Source organism: Tamandua tetradactyla, chromosome 20 (assembly GCF_023851605.1).
Source record: "Tamandua tetradactyla isolate mTamTet1 chromosome 20, mTamTet1.pri, whole genome shotgun sequence".
Taxonomy (NCBI): domain Eukaryota; kingdom Metazoa; phylum Chordata; class Mammalia; order Pilosa; family Myrmecophagidae; genus Tamandua; species Tamandua tetradactyla.
Genome location: NC_135346.1, coordinates 14569982 through 14592414, shown reverse-complemented (window position 1 = coordinate 14592414; position 22433 = coordinate 14569982). Strand labels below are relative to the sequence as shown.

The 22433-nt window shown below is 52.8% G+C and overlaps 1 protein-coding gene and 1 long non-coding RNA gene across 6 annotated transcripts in view; one reads left to right on the top strand and one right to left on the bottom strand.

Moving 5' to 3' along the window:
- Positions 1-10606, top strand: part of MACROH2A1 (macroH2A.1 histone) — a 99477-nt gene extending 88871 nt beyond the window's left edge. For all 4 annotated transcript variants that reach the window (XM_077138510.1, XM_077138508.1, XM_077138509.1 and 1 more), the window contains exons 8-9: positions 502-676; positions 9830-10606. In XM_077138510.1, coding sequence (XP_076994625.1) covers positions 502-676; positions 9830-9995 — 341 coding nt within the window. In that variant the 3' untranslated portion in view covers positions 9996-10606. The remainder of the gene's footprint in view (positions 1-501; positions 677-9829) is intronic.
- The window catches only part of LOC143664979 (uncharacterized), a 420148-nt gene that overhangs the window by 11718 nt on the left and 385997 nt on the right, over positions 1-22433 (bottom strand). For both annotated transcript variants that reach the window (XR_013166694.1, XR_013166695.1), the window contains 3 exons: positions 6492-6598; positions 5105-5675; positions 480-1810 (listed from right to left, as the gene is read on the bottom strand). This is a non-coding gene — a long non-coding RNA (uncharacterized LOC143664979). The remainder of the gene's footprint in view (positions 1-479; positions 1811-5104; positions 5676-6491; positions 6599-22433) is intronic.

Genomic DNA, 22433 nt, shown 5'->3' with positions numbered 1-22433 from the left:
AGGTGGTCCTTAGCAGGGATCAGTGGCAGCAGAGATACTAGTCAGGCGGCTTAGCCACTCATTAAAAGGAGCTGCTTTCCTGATAGGTTTATAGATCTCACAATTCTTTGCAAGTGAATCCACCTGAAGAAAGGGGTCCCAAAAAAGGCAATACATATGTGGCTGCAACTGAATTCTGATGCATTCAGTCAAGCTGGATGATTAACGTTCTACATTCTGGGCAAACCCAGCATGCTTTTTCTGAGGGTAAAGAGGGCTCTCTTTAGCCATGGCTAAAATTCTGGTGATGATACATCCCAGATGCCAACTTCCCAAGGGGCGTCTTGGAATGAGTGTTGCCCTGAGAAGACTAAACGATGAACAGTTTCCAGCCTCAGAGCTTTCCTGCACATGGCTGTAGGCACGCCCATGAGAATGCACTGTAGCTGGAGAATGGGTCTGTTTGGCATCTTGCACCCGTGCAGAGGAACAGAACTCACTATTGCGGTCTTGTTCCCCCAGCCGCTGTCAGTACCGGCCATGGCCTGCCCGCCAAGTTTGTGATCCACTGTAACAGTCCAGTCTGGGGTGCAGACAAATGCGAGGAACTTCTGGAAAAGACGGTGAAGAACTGCTTGGCCCTGGCAGATGATAAGAAGCTAAAATCCATTGCTTTTCCATCCATTGGCAGTGGCAGGTGAGGGTATATGTGTGTTCCCATGGCAGTTGTGGATGTAATACCTCATATATTGACCCTTAAATGAGCTCTGACTCTGTGTGGGGCCTGTGAGGCTACCTGAGAGCACTTGCCAAACTGGGGAGGAATGCAAACATTAGGCAATGATGAGGGACATTTTGAGAGGTAGAGTGAGACATGAGGCCTGGGGACAATAGGCAATGTGAATTGTGATAGCACATGTCCTCGTAGAAGAGACCTCAGCGTGTTGTTGGACTGTGAGAGATGCCATCGTAAGGCATGAGTCTTGGACAGTCAGATTGAGTTGGAAGGAGAGGACAGGAGGTAGGAATGCAGGAATACTAATAAAGAGGGAGTCTCCCTGATCCAGCCCATAGACAACTTAAGAGTTTTGTCTCCAAAACCACAGCATTCTTTGGGCAGAGCTCCCTGCCTTTTTATACCCATATATCCTTTACCTCCCCAAACATGTTTGACCTACCTCTGTCTTGTCCTGCCACCTTACGTGACCCTGATGACCTGTTAATGAGATAAAGGAGCTGTGAAACAGGCTCCAACCCCACTTCCATCCCTGTAATATCTCCAGGAAGCCTCACAGAGCACTTCAAGAGCTGCATAATTGTTCCTAAGACAGTTATGCAATCTGGAGGGCTACCACTGAAGAGTATAGTTTTTTAACAGCCAGTGGGCAGACAGGACCCAGTATTGACCTCAAACTGCCTACGTGGTTGCACACCCCCAAATGCCAATAAATAAATAGTCTATCAGGTTCCCACCCTTCGGAGGAGGACTGAGCCTGGGGATCAGGCCTGGAGTTGAGCCCTGGCTGGGCTACTAAGCAGCTGAATGATGGTGCAGAAATTAACTCCCCCTTTGAGCCCAGTCCTGTACTCTGTAAGGTGGACATCATAATTCCCCATGAAGCAGCTCAGGGTTGCTGTGGAAATTAAAGGAACTCTTAGAGGGGAGGGTGCTTTGAGAACTCTGCACCATGATCCAGATGTGAGGGCTTGTGGGGACGGCCCTGCCTCTAAAGGGTGCCCCACTTCCCATTACATCACCGTGGTTCTCCTTGCCAGGGGTCCAAGTCAACGACCTCCAGAAGGCTTTGAATCTGGGGCTCTGGATTGGGCACTAAAGCAAAGAGAAATTGGCCTTCAGAGGCTGCAGCTGTTGATATCTTGGGCCCAAGAAGGGCTATAGCCCTGGATTCCGTATGGGCAGGTGGCTGGGTTTGGATAGAGTAGCTGTTGCCATACCTCAGCCTGCCCATCCCAGAAGCTTCTGGTGTCTTTACCCACAAGTTCTTCCCAGAACACAAGGAAGGCAAAGCTGTACAGTGGCAGCATGGATTCCCAGCAGGCTGACACCCCACAGCACCACTTCCTCTGGTAAAGGCTGGGCACTAGCAGGCCATACTACCTCCTGGGTGAAACCAAGTCACAATCCTCATAACTAGGTCTTGTATTATAGAAAACTCCTCCTTTCAAAGCACTTTCCTTCCAAACCCATGAAAGTATATCATGGATTTTGCAATTTTCATCTTAGGGAGGCCTTGTAACACAGCAGCAGAGCTAGGGCAGGCTTCCTATATCACACTGGGATTTCTCCTCAAGCAGAGTTTAAACTTAGCAGAAGTGCTTGCCAACAAGCAGACAGGCTCTGCCACCCTTCCCCATGGCTGCGTGGGCCAGGGAGGCTGCGTATGCCTGGCAGGACCTCCCAGAGTCCCCAGCTCTGGGAAAGATCCCTGGTTATGCCCGGACTTTTCATCTGACACTTCTATCACTGTCTGCCGTCATCAGCAGTAGAAGGAGCATTTGCCTGACAGTCTCTTAACGGTCGGTGAGTGACCTGTGGGCTGGCTCATCTCCCCGTTCTGGCCCTGAAGTTCTGGGTAGTAAGGTCCCTCCTAGACCAGGTGCTCCTTGGAGTGGGGTCCCCTCAATCCTCTGCTCTGGTAGAGCAGGCTCTCTCCTCGAGCCTACTGGCAGAAGGAAGCTGAAGTACCAGAACAATTACCTGTCCCCCAGGTAAGTGAAAAATGATGCGCTACCCACACACTTGTGCATATACACTCTGCTCTGCACTGAATTTAACTTCACCAAGTGTAGGGATGACCCAGATGTGCCCAGATGAAAGCTGACAGACTTCCTGATCATACATGCATTGTTTTGTATTGCCGCCTATATTTTCAACGACTATACTTTTTCACTCTTTTTCTTTTGCCAAGAGCATATTATGAATATCATTGTCATTCAAATGCATACTGAAGGAAAAGCTAACAGAGACAGAGCTTCCAAAAGTTCTTTTGATTGACTCTAAGAACACCTGACAAAGACAAGTATATTTCATAAGGGGGTCAGTAAACCACCAGCAGATTGAATTTTCCCTGGAATTTTGGAGATGTATTATAGGTGCTGGGCCCAGTCCCAGAGGGAATAACCACCACCACCCCCCACCCCCCCACCCCCTGCTTTTTTCCCCACAAACTCCTTTAGATTCAGAGATTAAATAACCATGCTCCTGCTTTTCCCATCCCTACTCACCCCCACCTCCTACAAAAATCTGTTCTTTGCCACTGTGCTGCTGTGTGACCTTTACTAAATGAGTCAACCTCTCTGTCCCTGGACTTTCTTATCAGTAAATGAGTCTGCGAGGACTGCCCTTCCTCACACATGGTTACTAGACTCAGTTAATTAATGCTCCAGTTGCACTTTGATCTACTCTGATGAAAGGTGCTTCCGAAGAGAGAGGCAATAGCTGTCTTTATTGGAGGTAATAATTTCACGCTCTTTCATATGGCTATTGGGAAATTTTTAATTGGAGCATAAAAGTAATTCCCATAAAAGAACATGTGTTATTACAAACTTATTTACATTTTTCACAGAGTAAAAAAGTTTTAAAAAATAATAAATTGAAAGCTTTTAAGAGGGCGGAATGCCAAAGGCAGCACATGTGCACAGCAGCCTGGGTCCAACATCTGCCAGGCAGACATAGCCCCACAGAGCTGTATAAACAGCTGCCCTCTCTTTCATGAGTAAAGAGTGGGGATTACACCAGAGCCAGCCAGTAAATCACGGTGGGTTTTAGGAGGGGAAATAAAATGGCTTGTTTGTGGCATCTAGTGTCTCCGGCATAAAAGTCATGTTGGAATTAAAATAGTATAAACACAGACATGTTGGTGAAGAACTGAGGGACCACTTTCTCTTAGCCGAGGCACAGCATCTTTGGCATCTTCGGAAGGATGACACCACGCCCGCTCCCTCTAGCCCCTTGGCCCAGACAAACCCTAAAGCATGCCTGAGGCAAGTGAGACCCCACGGTGTAACCCCAGCCTTGGGAAAACACCTTTAGCATCTGGATATCCTGTCCTCAGCCAGTCTGGTCACCATATTTATTGACACCCCCACTCCCTCAGCTCTGTTTGACATTAAGGGTGACCCCTTTCCAGAGGGCCAGTATGTAGGGAATAGGTGGTTTGGGGCTTTGATTAAACTCTCCTTAGATTTATGAGCTTACAAGGAAAGCCAGTTTGCTTTTTTCAAGCTACCATTTATAAACCTTCATTGAGTCCCAAACACCAGGCTGATCCCTTTATCTGCATTATCTGAAAACAACGTAAGGGTTGAGTGACCACTGTTGCTGATTCCACTCCAAAGGTGAAGAAACAGAAGCCTAGAGGGATCAAGTAACTTACCTGAGGTCATACAGCTTGTCCTTGATAGAGGCAGCATTTGACCTCAGAGCCTATGATGTTAAGCACAGGAATCCCTGCCTCCTGTGTCACACAGACCCTTGCTCCTATCTCCTCTCACTCAGCCAAAAGATTGCTGCCTGCACACTTTCTGTGTGCATAGTTTTTATAGGGAACCTCTGGAAACACCTTGGAATTCCCTCCCCTTGCACAGAAACAGCCATTAGTCTCTCTACCCCATAGAAATTGCCCTGAGAAGGAAAATAAAAGGACAGAAACAGACTTTGACTTGGGGGAATTATTACCCCAAAATGTGAGTGAACCCTGGAGTGAGAAAAGATAAGAGGCTGCTTTAGGGCTGGGCTGCCCAGGCCCTCTAGCTGTGGGAGCAGAGCCTTAAATGAGCACAGGGGCACTGGACCTGTCATCATTCCCTCATGAATGCCAGCATCTTCCTCCTGCAAACTGCTGCTTTCCCTCCAAGATCGTTATGGATTGCTCTTTACCTCCAGATGGTGCAACCTCCATTGGAGCAACCCTTTAAAAGCTAGACAGATTGTGGGCAAACCAAAGGCCCAGGAGTAGCCAGTGCCACATCGTGACGAGGACTAATCCTAGCAGAACAGTGTCCAAGACGTCCAGCCCAACCCACCTCCCAAACTGCCAAGACAGGGTGACAGCACCATCCATGTTGGCCCAGCAGAAATGCTGAAGCCCACTTTTCTTCCTACCCCGCATTCAAGGGCAAGCTTCCAGTCTGTCTCCTCCAGAAAACTGATTCAGGTTCCCTCAGGACAGAGCCTTTCGGCAGTGACTCGGCTTGCTCCTTTCGGCTCTTAGTCTGAATTCTCCACACCTGCCTCACCTGTTCCTGAAGGGAAAGCTTACTGAGAACAGGGATGCTTGGCAATGCCCCACCCATCGAATGGGCTCAGCAAAAGCTGTAGGAATATAAACCTTTTCTGGAGTGTGGCCTTTGGTGAGCCCAAAATCTATAGATCCAGACTGGACAGGGGAACTGGCATCCAGCGTGCACAGCCCCTGACCATCACTGGGCAGGCTGACTCAAGTTCCTCAAGACTGGGGTAGCCTGTAGGGTCCCCCGTGCCTAGAGAAACTGAGACCCAGGACACTTGGGAAAGGTACCTCCAGATACAGCTGGAGTGACTGAGGAAAGCTCCAGCCAACTCCTTAGTCTGCACAAGGCAACAATGTGCTTTGGAGGAGGTGGCAACTGGTCTTGTCTGGAAGGTAGGCACAGTATGGCTGTAGGAATGCATGATGGTCCCTGCGGCAGCAGACCTAAGATGGGGGAGGAAGATACAAAGATTTGACCAAGCAGGAATAGCCACTCTGAGGGAGTGTAGTTATGCAATAAACAAGGGAACTTAGCCAGCTGAGAAGCTGAAAAGATGAGTTTGATGTGGAAGGCAAGTGCTTTTCCTGAAGGTAGTTGGCTCCAGGGCAGAGAGCACCTCTCTAGTCCCTGCCACGCCCCAACCAACCAACCAGCCAGCAGTGGTGGCCGCCAATCCTCCAAGGGGACACAGCAGCTCTCCAGGGGCTGGAGGCCAACATCATAGCCCAGAGTAACTACATGTGTGGGGCAGTGACGGTAACAGCCACCCAGTCACAGCTGCCATGGGGCCTGGGCAGTTGTCTACTGTGCAAGCCCTTGAAAAGGTCCTTCAAGACCATGCCCTTCAGAGGTTATGGCTGATGACTGAGGACTCTGCTGCTCTGGTGTCTGATGTACATTATCTTGGTCGGTCCCCACAGCTGCCCCATATAATACAGTTACTCTGACTACCCCATTTCACAGGGTGAGGAAACAGGCACAGGGACAGAGCTAGGACTCAAATCCAGGCCTGGGTGGCCCCAGGGCCCGAGCACCTACTGCTCTGCTTATCTGCCTGGAGAGGGGTGGGGGCCACCAAGCCACCACACAGCGAAAGCAGAGTTGGGCTTAGCTGCCCTGGCCACTGCATGTGTTTCAGCTGCCCTGACCTGAGGGCACAGGGCTCAGCGTGTAAAGTACTTTTGCTAGAACATTTTCCTGTACTTTCTGGTTACAAACAGATTTTTTAATTGTGGAGACGAGAACATTTTGGTCTTCACCTGACAACTCTAGGAAAACTCTTCCCTTGACTGTTCCTCCTTGTAGTCTGTGTGGTCCAGAGTGGCCACACCCCCATGGCCAGGCTTCTCTGTTCGTCTGTGGCTGCCTGGAAGAGAGGGATGGGTCTGTCAACAAGCAGTTTTCCCAGAAACAAATCCAGATTCACATTCACCCTTTACAGCTGTGAAGGACAAGTCCAGGCAAGTTCTAGGGTAGAACAGCTGTACCCTGTTAACAGTAGGACACGCCATGTGGGCACTGTGGGCCTCAATCCTCTGGTCCCTCCCTTTCTCACCGACTTGCAGGTTTTTAACCTTTGGCCCACTCTGCGAGCTCAGATTATCAAGTCATTGCTGGCTGTGTTAGAACAATGGTTCTCAAAGGTGGTCCCCAGACCTCCTGAATCAAACTCTGGGGTAAGCCAGGAATCTGTTTTGACAAGCCCTCAGTGATTGTGATTCAGGTGAAAACTTGAGAACTACTGATACAGAGGAACAGGAAAGAACATTCCATCACTGGAAGTCACACACTCTTTGTCAGGGTTCACTGCAGAGGAATGGAATCATGGGGGAGGGTTTCAGTGCTGTACCTTTTGGTGTCCCAGGGCGAGTCTCAGGCCTCATAGCAAGCAAGGACAGATGGGCAAGGCCATGTGCTGTGTGTGTCTGCAGTGCACCACCTCTCACCTGGCTGGTGCCTGAGTAAATAAGTGTTGGAGGCACGTGGCGACATGGGTAGACCAGCGGCAGGTCAGCAGCTTAAGAAGCCTGCACCAGACCAGGGCCAGCTCAGGTGGGGTTGAGGAGACAGGAGAGGAGACAAGTTGCAGCCATCAGGTCACGCAACCGTCTGTAGAGCAGGGAAGTCCCGCAGGTACAGGCAGAGGCAGACAGGAAGTCACCCTCAGGAGCTGGGGTGTGAAACAGCTCGGTGCTGTCTCGGGCTTCACATGCAGAGAGCACAGTCCTCACAGCCCTTCTCGCCCCCCATTTAGATCACATCCCCTGGCAGGGTTCTTTCTAGTCCAGAAGCCCTGGGAGCCCCCTCAGCTGAGCTAAGGCTGCTTCCAGCTGTGGGCCAGGCTCCCTATCCTGCTGCAGCCAGCGGATAGCCCCTGCTCCTGCCTGTCTGGCAGCTCACTACCTCCTCTTCCAGCTCTTCTCACCAGGGCTGAAATTAATGGGATTGTTGTAATCTGATCAGTCCTTTGGGCAGCAGCTGTACTTATAGCAGGAAAATAAACACTTGCTCCTTGTGAGGCACCTAAAACCCTTAGTCTAGTGACCCTATACCTGAACAACCTCCTCCAAAAGCCAACCCTGGTCCCTCCTCTCAGGAGTGGGGTCTGGGTGGAGGAAGGGCAGCTCCTCCACCCCTACCATGCCATACAACAGGTTTGGACTGGGCTCCCCAAGAAACCTACACACACTCCCTTGGGAACATGCCATGGAGAGATGCCCCCCCAAAACTAGAAGGCTGAGTTTACTCCTCCAAGCAATTCCCAAGGTGTGTCTTGTTCAGAATAAACTATCCTTGGTGTGCTGCAACTCCTGTAAAAATAGTCAAGGCAGCTGTGCCAGGGGTGATAAAAGATTATTCCCAAACTAAACTTACAGCTCCAAGAATGGGTGCAAGAGGTAGGCGCCGCCTCATGGTGTATACACCCTTCCCCATTCCTAGCAGGGCCCTTCTTCCTGCGCTGTCCCCACCACCCTCCGTCCAGTCCTCCCTGTCGATTCCACACCGAATCTGAGAAGTCAGTAGAGCCACGGGGGTGGCTTCAGTCCTTTGGGAAGAAGCTGTACATGGCTGAAATCACCATCCTGGCCAGAACATCTCTGAAGCTCTTTTTTCAGCCTCTTTTCCTCAGTGGTGATGTCCCGTATGCTGCCTGCATAGTGGGCTCACTGTGTCACTAAGGGACAGTCGTCTGTGAAGGAACCCCAACCCTGGGTTACATCCTATTCATCGCCCACAGGTTCCTCCACACAGGTTGGTGAACCTGCCCTGAGTGACACCACCTACCATCTACAAATGAGCTCCATAGCTGAAGCATCTAGAAGTTACTTTGTGAGCTGAATAGAGCCAGCAGCATGGTTTTCTCCCAAGGGAAATGCTCTGAGCATGAACCACAGAGTAGGGGTGGCTTTCCAAGGGAGCTGGGTGGCTGGGCCAGACCTCAGGAACATGTCATGAGTGAGGCTGGGAGGGTGACAAGAAATCCCATATTCTATGCATTCAAAAACCTCTCCACCTGGCAGCGGATACCTGACCAAGAGTACCAGCTGAACTGCCGAGTGGACCCAGCACCTGGGTGGCTGACAGGTCCCCAGCCCAGGGCAGATGGAAAATTTTAGATCTGCTGGATGAATAAAATAAAAACATCCCCATGAAAGCTGGCCCCATCCTCCCATCCTCATATCCTGAACGGTAAATGGGACTCATAAGGGATTTGACTCCTGGGCCACTGGTTCCAAAGCCCATGCTACTCCTGCTGGACCAGGCAAGCCTCCGTTCTGGTCACCTAGACTACACATGGGCAGTGCTGACCAGGGGCTGCCTTGGCACACAGGGTGGTGAGTGCCCATTCTTCTAGTCCTGGTTCATATTTGTTTAAATTCTCAGCCCCTAACTCCAAAAATTGTCACACAACATTTACTTTAAATGGAAACACAAGTGAGTTCAAATAAATTTGGTGTGAAGAATTGAATTATTTGGGGTGGGGAAATCACTTTGCCGAGGGTTATCCCCCACACCACAGCCCCCTGACACCCAGACTGAGTGGGCCAAACTGGTGGTGGTGGGGGGGGGTCCTGGCCACTGACCTCCACCATGAAAATCTGAAGGGCAGCGTGAACCACCCATGTGGCCAGAGGTCAGAGCCTTCCTGCGGAACCCCCAGCCTCCAGCTGAGACCCATCCAGAGTGTCTCAGCCTCAAGAGGCCTCCAGCACTATGCCAGTCACAGTGAGGCTGGGAAAGAACTGCAGGAGCGCATGCTGCCCAGTGGCACACCACTCCCCTTAAAAGCATCATCCTCTGTCCCCTTGCTAGCTGCCTTTGGAAAACCTGGCACTCTTCTCTGAAGGCACTGGGGAGGACCTCTCAAGTCTCAGAACTCTGCCCACTTGTCTGTACCCCATCTTGTGGGTACCAGGCTCTCTCGCCCCGTGCCCCAGCAGCCACAGGGCCCAGCACATCTCACGGACACCGTGACCCAGCATGAGGCAGACTACAGCCCGGATGGCCCTGGGGCGGGGGTGGGGGGATGGGAAGAGTGGGTCTCGCGCCCACTGGGGCCTTCCTGGTTGCTGAGGGCTTGTTTTCTCTCCTGCAGGAACGGTTTCCCAAAGCAGACGGCGGCCCAGCTGATCCTGAAGGCCATCTCCAGTTACTTCGTGTCGACAATGTCCTCTTCAATCAAAACGGTGTATTTCGTGCTCTTTGACAGCGAGAGCATAGGCATCTACGTGCAGGAAATGGCCAAGCTGGACGCCAACTAGGCTGAGGCGCTGAAGAACCAGCCCGCACCATCTCTCCCGCCTCCAGTTTGCAAGAAAGAAAAGAAAAAAAAAAATCCCCCTCACTCCTGCTGGGAGGCGGGAACCCTTTCATTTTCAATTTTGCTCATCTAGGGAAAATAAGGTTTTGGTTTTCAGTCTAATTGTTTTTGACCTTCTAAAATGTTTTACGTTAGCACTGATAGTTGGCATTACTGTTGTTAAGCACTGTGTTCCAGACCATGTCTGACTTTAGCGTAACCTAGAAGATTTTATAGTTTTATTTTAATGAAATCCTGATCAGCGCAGAGCAGTCGAAAAAAAAAAAAAGTGTCTTTTACACATGGCAGAATCCAGGAAGCCCCATTTTGTAACCGTGTGTTGTGGTGCTTTATCGTACATCCAGTGGCGTTCTTTTTACAAATGTTCTCTTTTTTTTTCCCCTCAGAAAATCATGAATTGTAACAGACCTAATTTTTGTTTACTTATTGTCTTAATGATGGATTTGAAAATGAAAGATTGAAAAGGCAGAACAGAACCTGTTGTCCTTAATTATATTTGCAATTTGGAATTTGTGTGAACTGATTTAGTAAAATGTTAAAACGTTGTTGTGATTGGTCTAGTGGTTTTGAATTATTGTGCCTGTGAGTCCTAAATCAGCTTCTCTGGTTACGGGGGTGGGAGTCTGGGTGGGGCAGCCCACTCCCAGGAAGGACCACGGTGGCCACTGTAGCCTGGGCAGGAAAGTGGATGTCCACAAAGCCAGGTGGGCGGCAAGTGGCAGGGCTGGCACCCAAGGCTGTCTTCAGGCTCAGAGCCCAGCTCTCCCTACCATCCTCTGCCTCCTGACAGCCTCTGGCTCATCGCTGGGCCTGGATGCCTGTGGGCCACTTGCCAAAAGAAGCTGGAAGAGCCTCGAGCCTCGGCTGGGGCTGTGTCGGGTCTGTCATCTCTGCATGCCCAGAAAGAGGGTGCCTGGAGCTTTCCAAGGGCAAGCTGCCACCACCCAGATCCCAGGATGTGCTACCAGCTTCCATGTACCTTCTCACAGCTGAGGGTGTTTAGGGATATAGATTATTTAGAAAGTTCCCAGCTGGGCCAGAGTAGCTAAAACATGTTAGCAAAACACTTTTTTTTTTCTGCTTCAGGAGGGCATTTTTACCTTAATTTAAATTTGCTAAATGCACAGAAGACACCATCTCCTTAAAAAGAAGATTGCCTTCTCCTAAAACAGTTTAACAAGGAAGAAATTTGAAGTACACTGCAAATCATGAATGAATGTAAAATTATTTTTCCTTTGAAACTGTGTCTAATGAAATGAAAAAAGAAGGTACTAAACCATATGACCAACCTCCTTTCCAAGAAAAAGGTGACTACTTCTAACTCAAACCTGAAAGATGACTTTTTCCAAATTTCTTCTAAATATAAGGTATTTTTAAGACTAAACTTTCTTTTTCCAAGCTCTCTGTTGCGTCTAGATTACATGTTCCTATTTCTTGACTGCATTTGACCAAAAAGAGAGAAAAAGTTTTGCATGTCTTTCCAAGAAGAAGATTTAGTATCTGTAAACTGCCTGCCTGGACAAACTGTACAGTGCAGCTGTCTAACTAAGAGCACTGTCTCTGCAGGGAGAAAGATGAGAAAGAAACAGTGGCTGGTGTTAGCTGAAATGTGTGCAGACACTGTGCTGAACCCTTTATGGCATCATTTCCATCTTGTCCTTGTAATACCCTATAAGGCAGATCCCGTAATTAGATCCATTTTACAGCTGAGAACATTAAGGCTGAGAGAAATTAGGTCATTTGCCCTTGGCCACCCTGCTAGTAAGTGACAACCAGATTCAAGCACAGATGACCACCATGGTATAGGCCCTGCTGGAACCCCCTGGTCAGCAACAAGAGCAAGTTCATTTGGCTTTAGTGGTATTTATAACTCAAAGACAAAACACAGATGACTATCTGGATGAAAACGAGATTTAAACGGCTTCTCTGAGAATCACATTCCCCTAACTTCGGAGGAGGAACACCAGAGTCAAATCCCTTTTTTTTTCTTCAAGTTTTCTGAAATTGTAATACTTTCTTTTAAAGCTCGAGAATTATCATAGGCAAAAAAAAAAAAAAAAAAACCTGTCACATTTTCCTCATAGTAACAGGCTCATTTCATTCATTTTGAGAACCTAGGTCTGAATAAATTTGACTGAGGGTTTGTCTGTCAGTCATGTGTTCCTAGGTAAAAATGGTGTGTCATTGAATAGGGGAAAGAATATAATGATCCCTAGTACAGTCTGGTGCTGAGGCGCCACAGCTGTCCCCGTTACTGCTGTAGCAGCGCTCCAACCTGCTGCTTCCAAGGAAGACGTTCAGTACACCTGAAGAAGCTCGACCAAATCCCATTTTTGCAAAGATCATCCACTAGATGTCACTAAAAGGATTGGGAAATACAGAAAAGGGCAGCCAGTTTCTGCTTACTTGTGCACAAAATAATAAATTGTATTTGTCAGGGTTTGCATGAATTATTTACCATAATCACCTAAATGTTTCTGAACTTCCAATAATCCAAAGTGCACCTTGCCCCTGAGATGTGGGCTCACTGAAGAAATATTTTTCAATGAAACTGAGAGAGAGAGCCAACAAACTGCCTGGGATTCCCATTATCTCTAAACCACCTAGTTAGTATTTAAAACTAGGATCAAAAATTGCTCTCTGATGTCAGCCTCATGTTGGGGGCAGGGGGAAACCTCATGACTTACAAGATACTGGTGCAACTGCAAGGAAACTTTTGAAATGTACTCCATTCAAAAGTCAGCTTTGGTAAAATTTAAACCAAAAACGAAACTGCTTTACAAGGAGGGAAACCCTGCAATTTCTAGAGAGGAAACTGGTATTTCCCAGGACTCCCATTCACTGTGAGCCATGTTGGAGCCGGACTCATAGTGAACACTATGGAGTAGAGCTGCCTTGATGTCCCACTGTGACTGTGCCGGGTCCCCTTCATTCCCAGCACGCTCAGGGCCATGCCCTGTGATCAGACAGTGGCTCCAGGCAGCAAAAGCCCCTTCCCACTAGCTTCTGAAGAAACCACCCTTGCCCTGGACAGCAGGGCTCTGCCCTGAATTACCCATATGATTTCCTCAGCATCCCTCCATGAGCGTTTTTAAATGACATCTGAGATACAAAGCACAATGGCTCCAACAGTCTAATCTGACAATAACAACTTCTCTATGTATGTACATACATACACCGGTCTTAAATACATAATTTCATTTACCTACCTATGAGGTCAGTAATACTATCCCCATTTTATAGAAGAGAAAATTATGACACAGAGAGGTGAAGCATATTCCACAAGGTCACACAGCTATGAATGGTGGAGCTGAGATCTGAACCCAGCTGTCTGACTCTGCAATCAGAACTCTCCCCACTCCCCATGTAGCTGGGCCCTTCTTTGGTATTCCCTTCGGCCCAACCTTTTGATCTTCACTTAGGTAGGGGCCAGCCCTGGAGGGATACATAGAACTTGTTGGGGATAGACAAATAGAAACTCGGATTTAAAGCAATCCAGTGGACAGCGACAGTTTACTGCTTGCTTACTAAATGAGGTCTCGGATCCGGCACCTCTTAACAGAGGCAGGAGAGGCTTTGCCTGTGTCAGGGGCATAGGGGACCACAGAGAAGGGTCTGCTGAACAGGCTTGGGAACTCAGCGGAGGGAATTTGCTCACTGGCTCAGAGAGTTGTTCAAGGAGATTTTCTTGGGACAGAAAATCTAGCTCTGGTCTCTGTAGGAAGGGGTGGAATCTTCTGGGCCATGAGAGCAAGGCGATGGGTGAGATGTGGCAAGATGACAGACTGGCTGCTTTCTCAGCCCCAGCCCGGGGGCTTCCCGCACCCTCCATGGAGAACCTCAGGTCTGAACCCCTCAGTCTGAAGACCGCCACTTCAGCCCCCCACGTGGAGCTGTCCATCCAGAGATTTGTTTATCCCATGGAATTCCTCCCTCACATCCAGGGGCAGGTGGCTGTATTTGGTCACAGCTGCAGGTGGTCCTGACAGAGAAACTGGCTCAGACCAAGGCAAAAAGAAAAAGAACAAGGCAAAAAGAAAAAGAACGAGGCAAAAGAGGGTGGGGGAGGGTACAGCAAGAGATGGGCAGTAATTTCCCTTTCTCATCCAGAGTCACACCCCTCCAGATCCCCGTGCCCACCCTGCTCAGGGGTCCGAGTGAGCCGGCCAGAGGCTGCAGGTTGACCCCATTTCTTGTCCTCGGGCTGCACTGTCAGTCCCCCGGCGTGGTCCCACTCCCCTCTCATCACACGCAGCTGTGGGGCGGGCGGGGGTGTGGCTGGGCTGATTTGTTCATTAGCAACAGAGATGTTTAGTTTCCACTGCCCGACGCCACCGCCTACATTATCTGGGGAACTGGCCTTGGTGCCGCTGGCAGCCCCCCACCTGCCACCTAGGGCGCACCCCCACCGAGAAGAAAGGAGGACGCTCAATGGCCAGGGCGAGGTCACCCATTCTTTTTGGCTTTCTTTCTTCCATTTATAACCTAGCCTGCTGTGTTTGCTTCGGTGGGCCCTGATATCAAAATAATATCACATGACCCTCCCGACAGGTGAGCAATAGAACTGCACATTATTCTCGGCCCCTTCACCGCCCCTCCGAGTGCCCCATCAAGGTGTGCAAACAGAGTGGCCTTTCCCTGACCCCCAGCAGCCACCCGGGCGGGCTGCTTTGTCCAGCTCAGAATGCGAGTGTCTTGGAAACACCCTCGCCATGGAAAGCGCGTTTCTCAGGGCTCCCCCACCCCGCCGCAGCAGTGCCCACCCCTCCCACTCCAGACCCACATCCATGCGCTGAGCCTCCAGAGACCCTGTGTCACCCGAGTGCGGAGCAGAGCACCCCGCAGACAGACACCCCGCGAGCTTGGGGGAGGCAGCCTCGTGCAGTGGCAGCAAAGGGCAGCACAGCCCGAGCCTGTCACCTGGGTGTCCCCGAGGCACACATAGCAGGGAACAGGCCCTGCAGGGCAGACGGGGGGAAAGTGCCCCAAAGTCACAGGGTTAAAAGGCCACATCTTGGCCTAAGGTATATGACTAGTTTTTACACAGGGCAGAAAGCTCAGAGTCCCAGAGTTGCACCTCGCTGTCCCCTGAGCCCTGAGAGCAGAGTGACGCCCACATGGGGGACAGCACGCTCGGAAGCGCCTGGAGCAGGACAGCACATCCGGCCAGGAGGCCGCCCGGGCTCCAAGTCCCCATCAGTCCTTCCTCCCCGAGCCCCGGTTTGGTGACTCTGAGCGCAAGGACACTGGTCACGCCCGCCTGCCACTCCCACACGCCACCTTCGGGCAGGGAGTCGGCCTCTTCGGCGGGAGCCCCAGGGCGCCCGTGAGCCTCGATGGTCCGCCCCCCCCCCACAAGCCCGGCCAGGGCCCACGGCGCCGCCCTCCACTCCTGGGCTTGTGCACTCCTGGGCCCAGCTAGCGGGGAAACCGGATATTTCTGTACCTTGAAATGACAAGGCTTCCTAAGCTTAAGAGAATAAATTAAAATTGAGTTCAAGTAGGCTCAGCTGTGGCAGATGGGCAAATTGATTTGCTTCCCATCTGGGAGATTAAGTTCCACCGCCCAAAAATGGCAGCGGGGTAATGAGCTGTCAGTCAAGCGGGGCAGCGTGCGCCGCGGGTAATTGAAAGCCGGCAGCTCCTCATTAGGTCCCGCGTAGGTCCTGGCTGCAGAGCCCCACCCTGAGGAGGTCTCTGAGCCCTGGGACGAAACGCACTTGGACCTGCTGGCACATTTCTCCACAGGGAAAGGTGCCCCTTGGGCAGGGGCTCGGTTAAGCACAGGGAACTTCGGCTTAACAAAGTGCTTACGATAGATGTTTGTTAAAGCCACGGCAGCCCCTTCAGGACTTCGGAGTCCGCAAACCCGAGCACTGGAAGGATGTCCACGACTGCCACTGAGCTTCCACCCAAGGGGTATCATTTCCCAGGGGCCCCTCACCTAAGCCCTCCTGCCTCCTCAGGCATTCCCGCAGTGAAACCAGGGCTTCTCGGAGGGCAGCACCCCAAAACCATCCCCGCACCCCACTTGACCTTTTACAGCACGCAAAACACATGCATGTACACTGCTCAGCTTAATTCTCATGAAAACTGGGGATGGTGATGTTCATGTTTCCGTTTTACAGGTAAAGAAACTGAGGCCTAGGGAACTTCAGAAGCTGCCTAAATAGGCCTGGGAATTCAGAAAGCTGGCCGCGCCGCCCTCCAGACCCACCACACACCTCTGTCCTTTGCACGCTCTCCTCCTGTTCTCTGCAATAGGCCATTATATCTTGCTCTCAGGCCTTTGCCTGTACCAAGTTCCTCAGTCCAAGCCATGCCACTGCCTCCTCTTATCTGGAATCCTACTCAACCCGCAGGAGTCCCCTGAGGCACACCCTCTTCTCCTCCTGCTCCTCTAAGCAGTCTTCCCTGACCCTGCAGCCTGGGCTGGGTGTCCTGCCTCGGTGTGTCCCACCCACACCCCCCTCCCTGCCCCAGAACCGTGCCCACTGCATGACTGCCGTGCATTTGGGTGGCTGCTCTCCCCAGCAGACAGTGAGGGCCGTCCACTCACATGCATTCCCTGAGCCTCTGGGTCCAGTCCTGCGCTCTGAGAATGAGGGGTGGGCATGACAAAGGCGGCCCTGTCCTCTGTGAGAACGGGGACCAGGAGGGCGGCCTGCCCTCTGTGAGAACGGGGACCAGCAGGGCTGGCCTGCACTCTGCTGCACCCTCGGGGCAGGGCAGATGCCCTCTCATGGCAGCTGCATGAGTCACTGGTCAAGCTGAGCCTGCTGGGACTCAAAGGCCACTGGGCAGAATGCCTGACTTAGAAGGCCTGGGGAGTTTGGGGGATGTGGGGAGTGTGGTCTCCCCCTTAGGCCCACCCCAAGGACATTCCTAACACCAAGCCCTGGCGAGATGAGCCAGCAGGTAACTGAGAGCCCCCCACAACCCTGGACCTCATGCTGCATGTGGGCAGAAGGCAGCTTCAGAGGGAGGTCTGACCTTAGACCAGAGCCCAGCTCAGCACCCACTTGCCTCGCCTGCCAACCACAGCCTGGGTCCCAGGGCACCTTGGATGCTGAATCCACATGATCGGTCCATAGGGAGAGCACCTGGAAAGTGTTTCCAGGACAGACCCGTGAATTACATCCTCATGCTGGGGGCTCCGGCCCGTGGCTTGGGTGAGCTTAGGAGCATCAACCTCACAGGCCAGAGAGTGGGCGTCTGTCTTTGGTGGGCCACGAGCAGCATGTCGTGCCCGAGTCGGGAAGCTTCTCACAACCCCAGTCCTGGGGCGGAAGGACCGGGCCCTGGCTCTGCCCAAGGCCCTCGGCTCGGCAGCTACACCACAGAAAGAGGCGTGTGGTCACGAGCCCAGCAGAGCAGTCCTTGTGAGTCTCCAACACGCCCCTGACGAGTGTGTGCCCGGTCTCTGCCGCCCAGATCCCCAGCACAGAGGCAGGGCCTTTGAGAGCCTGCACTGAGACGGAGAGAATCTGTGTAGCTCATCAAACCCTCCTGACAACCCGAAGAGTGAACATTATCATCCCATTTTCCAGCTGAGGGAGCTGGGATCAGAGAGGTGAAATGAGTTGCCCAGGCTACACAGCAAGAACTAGGATTCAGAGCCAGGAATTGGGCAACTGCAGCCCCTGCTCCTGTTCGCTCTGGCCTGCTGTCTCCCAACGACCTTGCGAGACATGCTACCCCATTTTACAGAGGAGGAGGAGTGAGGAGAAGAGAAAGCGTGCCTCACCCCAGGTGGCCAAGCAGGTATGTGGGGTGGGCAGGCCAGCATGCCTCCCCTGGCCAAGGGCTCCGGCAATGCCTGAAGAGACGCAGGGACCAGCCCCAAGCTCCATTTCTCCCCAGGAGGGCTCCGGGCCGGGCCTTCCAGTAACGAGGACATCCTCGTTAAGACCCCGTCGCGCCACCCTTGGCCGGGGCTTGTTTGTGTTCCCATGCCGAGGCCCTCGCAGGAAGGCCGGCGCACGTGCGCAGCCCCATAAATCCAGCCAGCGTCGCTCATTACAACGTTCCGCTTCACGACCCGCCGGCCCAGCCCGCGTGGGCTTCCCCGGGCGGCCGGGCCTCCCTGCAGCCGCCGCCGCAGACATGAGCTCACCCAGAGCATGGCCAGGGGCCCCAGCGGTGAGGGGACAATGCACCCATTAAGGCCCGCCAGCCCCTGCCCTGCCCGGCCAGGACCACCCCACTCCTGGCCCTGCCCGAACCCTGGAGGGCAGCGCCCTTGCAGCGGCGTCAGGCGGCACCCCTCAGGGACTGACCACAGGAGTCCGGGCAAGGCGGGGGAGCTCGGGTGGTGGGAAACGGGGGCTGGGAGACAGAGAGCCCAGAGCGTCGTCTGCCTGCGGGGAGGACACGCCAGCTCCCTGTGGGGTCTTGGGCAGGTCCCTCCACCTCTGTAAGATGGGGCGCTGCTCCCCGAGCCAGCCACTGCCGCGGTCAGAGCAAATGACAGGACGGAGGGCCAGGTGTCCCCTATCAGGGGGAGCACCCTAGAGAGCGACGCCCGAGTCAGAAAAAACAGCGCTTGGCAGCCCGGGCCTCTGCGCTTTGGCTTTCCCTCGGCAAATACCTGGCTGATCCTTTCTTTCTGGGGCCTGAGGGGCTGGAAGGGATCGGAAGAGGCAGCACCGCCGTGTGGGCTGGGGCAGGCCACCTGACCTCCTCGGGGCTCGGCTGCCTCTACTGTGAAACAGAGCTGGCAGCAGGGCTGGCCACAAGCGCTTCATAAACGCGGCTCCACATTCCCCTTGCTTTCATTCCCACGGACAGCCCCGTACCTGCGCCGGCCGAATTCAAACCCTGGCTGCAGTCAGTGTGCGCAAGCAGCTGTTCATCCTGCACGAGCCAAGTTCAAGGCTGCGTGGCGGGTGGATCTCAACACCAGACAGAGGAGCCCAGCCTCGGGCACATGGCTGAGGGTATCGGACCATCCGCCGGTCCACCTCCAGGGTCTGCACGGTGCAGAGAGGGGCTCCTAGGAACCTTCTAGAACACTGCTGTCCGATTCAGAAGCTGCTACCCACGTGCAGCGATTCAAATGAATGAAAATTAAACAAAAATTCAGTTCAATCGTACTGGCCACATTTCAAGTGTGCAGTGGCCATGTGCAGCTGTGGCTGCCAGACCAGACGGTGCTGGTTGGAGAGCCCCTCACGTGTGGCAGGTCGTACTGGGCAGCTCCGTTCCGGTACACTGAGTCACGGAGCTTTTCACGCTCCTCATGCCTCAATGTATGGGGCAAAAACCACATCCCAGACATGGCCACAAGTTGTGCTACAACAATACAGTGACGATCACGGCAAGTGCACACAGTAACACCCACGTAGCACCTTTGCTGTTACATTAATCCCCCCAAGACAGCTCCACAGTAAGTGACATATGTCTAATTTTCAGATGACCAGATGGACTCAGACAGGCTAAGGGACTCGAGCAAGGTGGAAGGAAAGTGACAAAACCAGCTCTGCCTGACCTCAAAGCCAGCCCAGCCTCGGTGCAGGGCCTGACCCTCCCCTCAGTGGGAGGGGTGACTATTCACTCCTAGAGGTATCTGGGTTTCCCTCCCAGCCTCTCACTCAGCTTTGGACATTCCCTCCTCTCAGGGAGGCCCAGACTTGCGTGAATGCAGGCTCATGGCCACTCAGGACCTTGGTGGCTATGTGGCATTTCAAACCCTGGCCAGGCCTGTGAGGGGGCTGCCCTGGCCCTGCTCCCCTGCGCTCCCCTGATTCCCAGAAGGGATCTATTCCCTGCCTCACTCCAGCCCACCCAGGCCAGGCACCATGGGGAGGTGGGGCCCACAGTCCCATAGGGGTCAGGTCAGCACAGCTAAAGGGGTGTGAGGTGGACACCCCAACACGTGTGTTGGGGAGTAGGAGCAGCCCCCGTGATCCTGCTCAAAGCTGTAGGTGTAATGGGCACAGGGCACAGAGCAAGACAGAGTGGCTGCGGCCAGGCTCTTGGTGAGCTGCACACCTTCATTCATTCATGCACCCACCAGCCCTCGCTGAACACATGAGTGCCCAGCCCTGGACTCGGCACCAGGCTCGGCCGGCCGACCCTGCACAGCCTTCTCCAGAGCAGGTTCCACTGGACCACAAAACCTTTCTCTCACTAGCCCCAAATCCCTCTCTCTTACTGTGTCCTCATGTCAACCCCAAGAGGCTGGTAGGCAGAGGCTGGGACCCCTCCTCAACTTGAAAGATGGGGAAACCTATGCTAGAGCCCAAAGCCTGCAAGGGCTCAGCACTTGCTCAGCGGAATGTCCTGAAAGCCTGTTTGACATGTACAGGATGGTGTATTGGGCTCGGTGACTCAAGGAGCAGACAGGGACACTGGGAGCTGCAGCATCAGGCTGCCCTTCTGTCCAGCCCAGGCCTGCCACCCTCTCCCCGACAGCACAGGCCAGCCCAGGCCCCTGGTCACCAGGGAGCATTACTGCTGAGCTCTCCTGGCCTGAGCTCTGGGGACTTAGAATGTGGCCTCTCCTACAGACACCTGCTTATTCAGAAATCCCAGGACCTCAGGTACTTCAACAGGCACACGAGAAAATTCCTGGGCCAGGGAACCCTCTCATTCTCATACCCCAGAAAGCCACACAGGCCGGCCTCACCACGGACTCACCAGCAACAGCCCGCAGGCCTCGGGGCTGCCCCTCCTCCCCACGCTGCCCATTGGCATGGTTCTGCAGTGGCTGCAGCGGCCACGCCAAGGCTCCAAACAACTTCCTAAATGGGCTCACACCTCCGGGCTGAAGTCGGAGGGGAGGACTGAACCCTCCCCAAAGCTTGACCCTATGTTTGTCTCGCTGAAGCCCTAGGACTCCAGTTTAAGAGACTTTTTATAGACTCCTATAAAGGGGAAAGTGAACTTGTAACACGTTTGCTCTCCACTAAGTCAATACGCATAAAAGGTACAGCAGCTGAGCTTCCTCTGCCCAGACGCTGACTGGCCAGTACTGGGGCAGCCTCAGTGCCACGCTGGCTACCCTGGGCATCTTGTGGTCACTTCCTCCCGGCTCGCGGGCCTGAAGCATGGCCCCCAATTAGCAGGCCTGCTGTCCACCGGGGCCATGGGTGGGCACTAATGAAGCCGGAAAGCCTCCCCCCTGCAGGGCTAATGGGTGGCTCCTGTCCTCACTCAGCCGAGACGGCCCCCCAGACACATGGTTTTCATGGGAAGATTTAGAGGAGGGGAAACGCGGAAGCTGTAAAGTTTTACTAGGAACTCTCAACCATCCCTCCTTTGGCCCTAACACTCGTGCTGCCCTTCGTTTTTAAGAGAGCTTCCTTTCTGCTTTGAACTTACCCCTTAAATCTAAGCAACCCCATGCCCGCCTCCAGGATCCGGATCCAGGCTCAAACGCCAGAAATGCCCGCCTAGGAGGAGGGGAGAAGGTGCTAGAGGCATCTCAGAGGGCAATTCTGTGGTCCAGCCTTGCCCTGGGGGGACCCCCAAGGATGCCTGTCTGCCTGCCGTGGCCTCAGGTCATGGGGTTCAGGGTTTCATGCCTGAGACCTGACACTCCTTGGGGTGGTGTCGGCCAACATGGGCGCCCAGCTCTCTCTGTTCACTCACCTGCATTGTTAACTATAAGCTGCCATCAGTCACCAGCGATTGGGCCTTGCAGGGTACTTGGCGGATGTTATCTCAGTGGTGAAGAATGAGGACAAAGAGTCTTCTTCTGGACTTGAGTCCCAGCTCTGCCACTTAGCACCTGTGTCATGGTGGGCGGCGTGTCTTAGCCTCTGGGGCTGTAGCCCACCGCGCAGGAGGACCATTCATCATCCCTCCTCCAGTGCGCCCTGCCAGGCTGGTGGCAAGATGAAACGAGACGCGCCGTGTGCTCGGCATATGGCAAGTACTCAACAGCTGAGAGCCCCAGCGACTCAGCGAGGAAGGCACCATCATCGGCCCCTTGATGAGAATGAGAGAATGAAGCCTTGGGAGGTGACGTGTGCCCAAGGTCCCATGGGGAGTGTGAGACAGAGCCGGGAGTGAGTCCCAGCTCTCCCAGACACCAAAGCCCCCAGTCTTAACTGCTAAAGTGCAAGACACCCAAGGTTTGAGAAGCAAAGCAGGCACCCTGAATAAATGAAAACAGTTTGATGTCAATAACCATACCTAGAATTTTGCAACCAGAAAATCCGCAAGGGAATTATTTTCATTTCGGCCACCGCTAAGTTTCCTGATTCACGGTTTAGTGTTCCTATTTTTTTTTTTTTTTTTAGGGAGGAAGGGAAGGAAAGAAAGAAAGACAGAGAAGGAAGGAAGGATGGAAGGAAGGAAGGGAGGAAGAAAGGGAAACATCTTTAAACATTTTCTTATTTTATTATATTTTGTTTGTTTGTTTGTTTTTTTA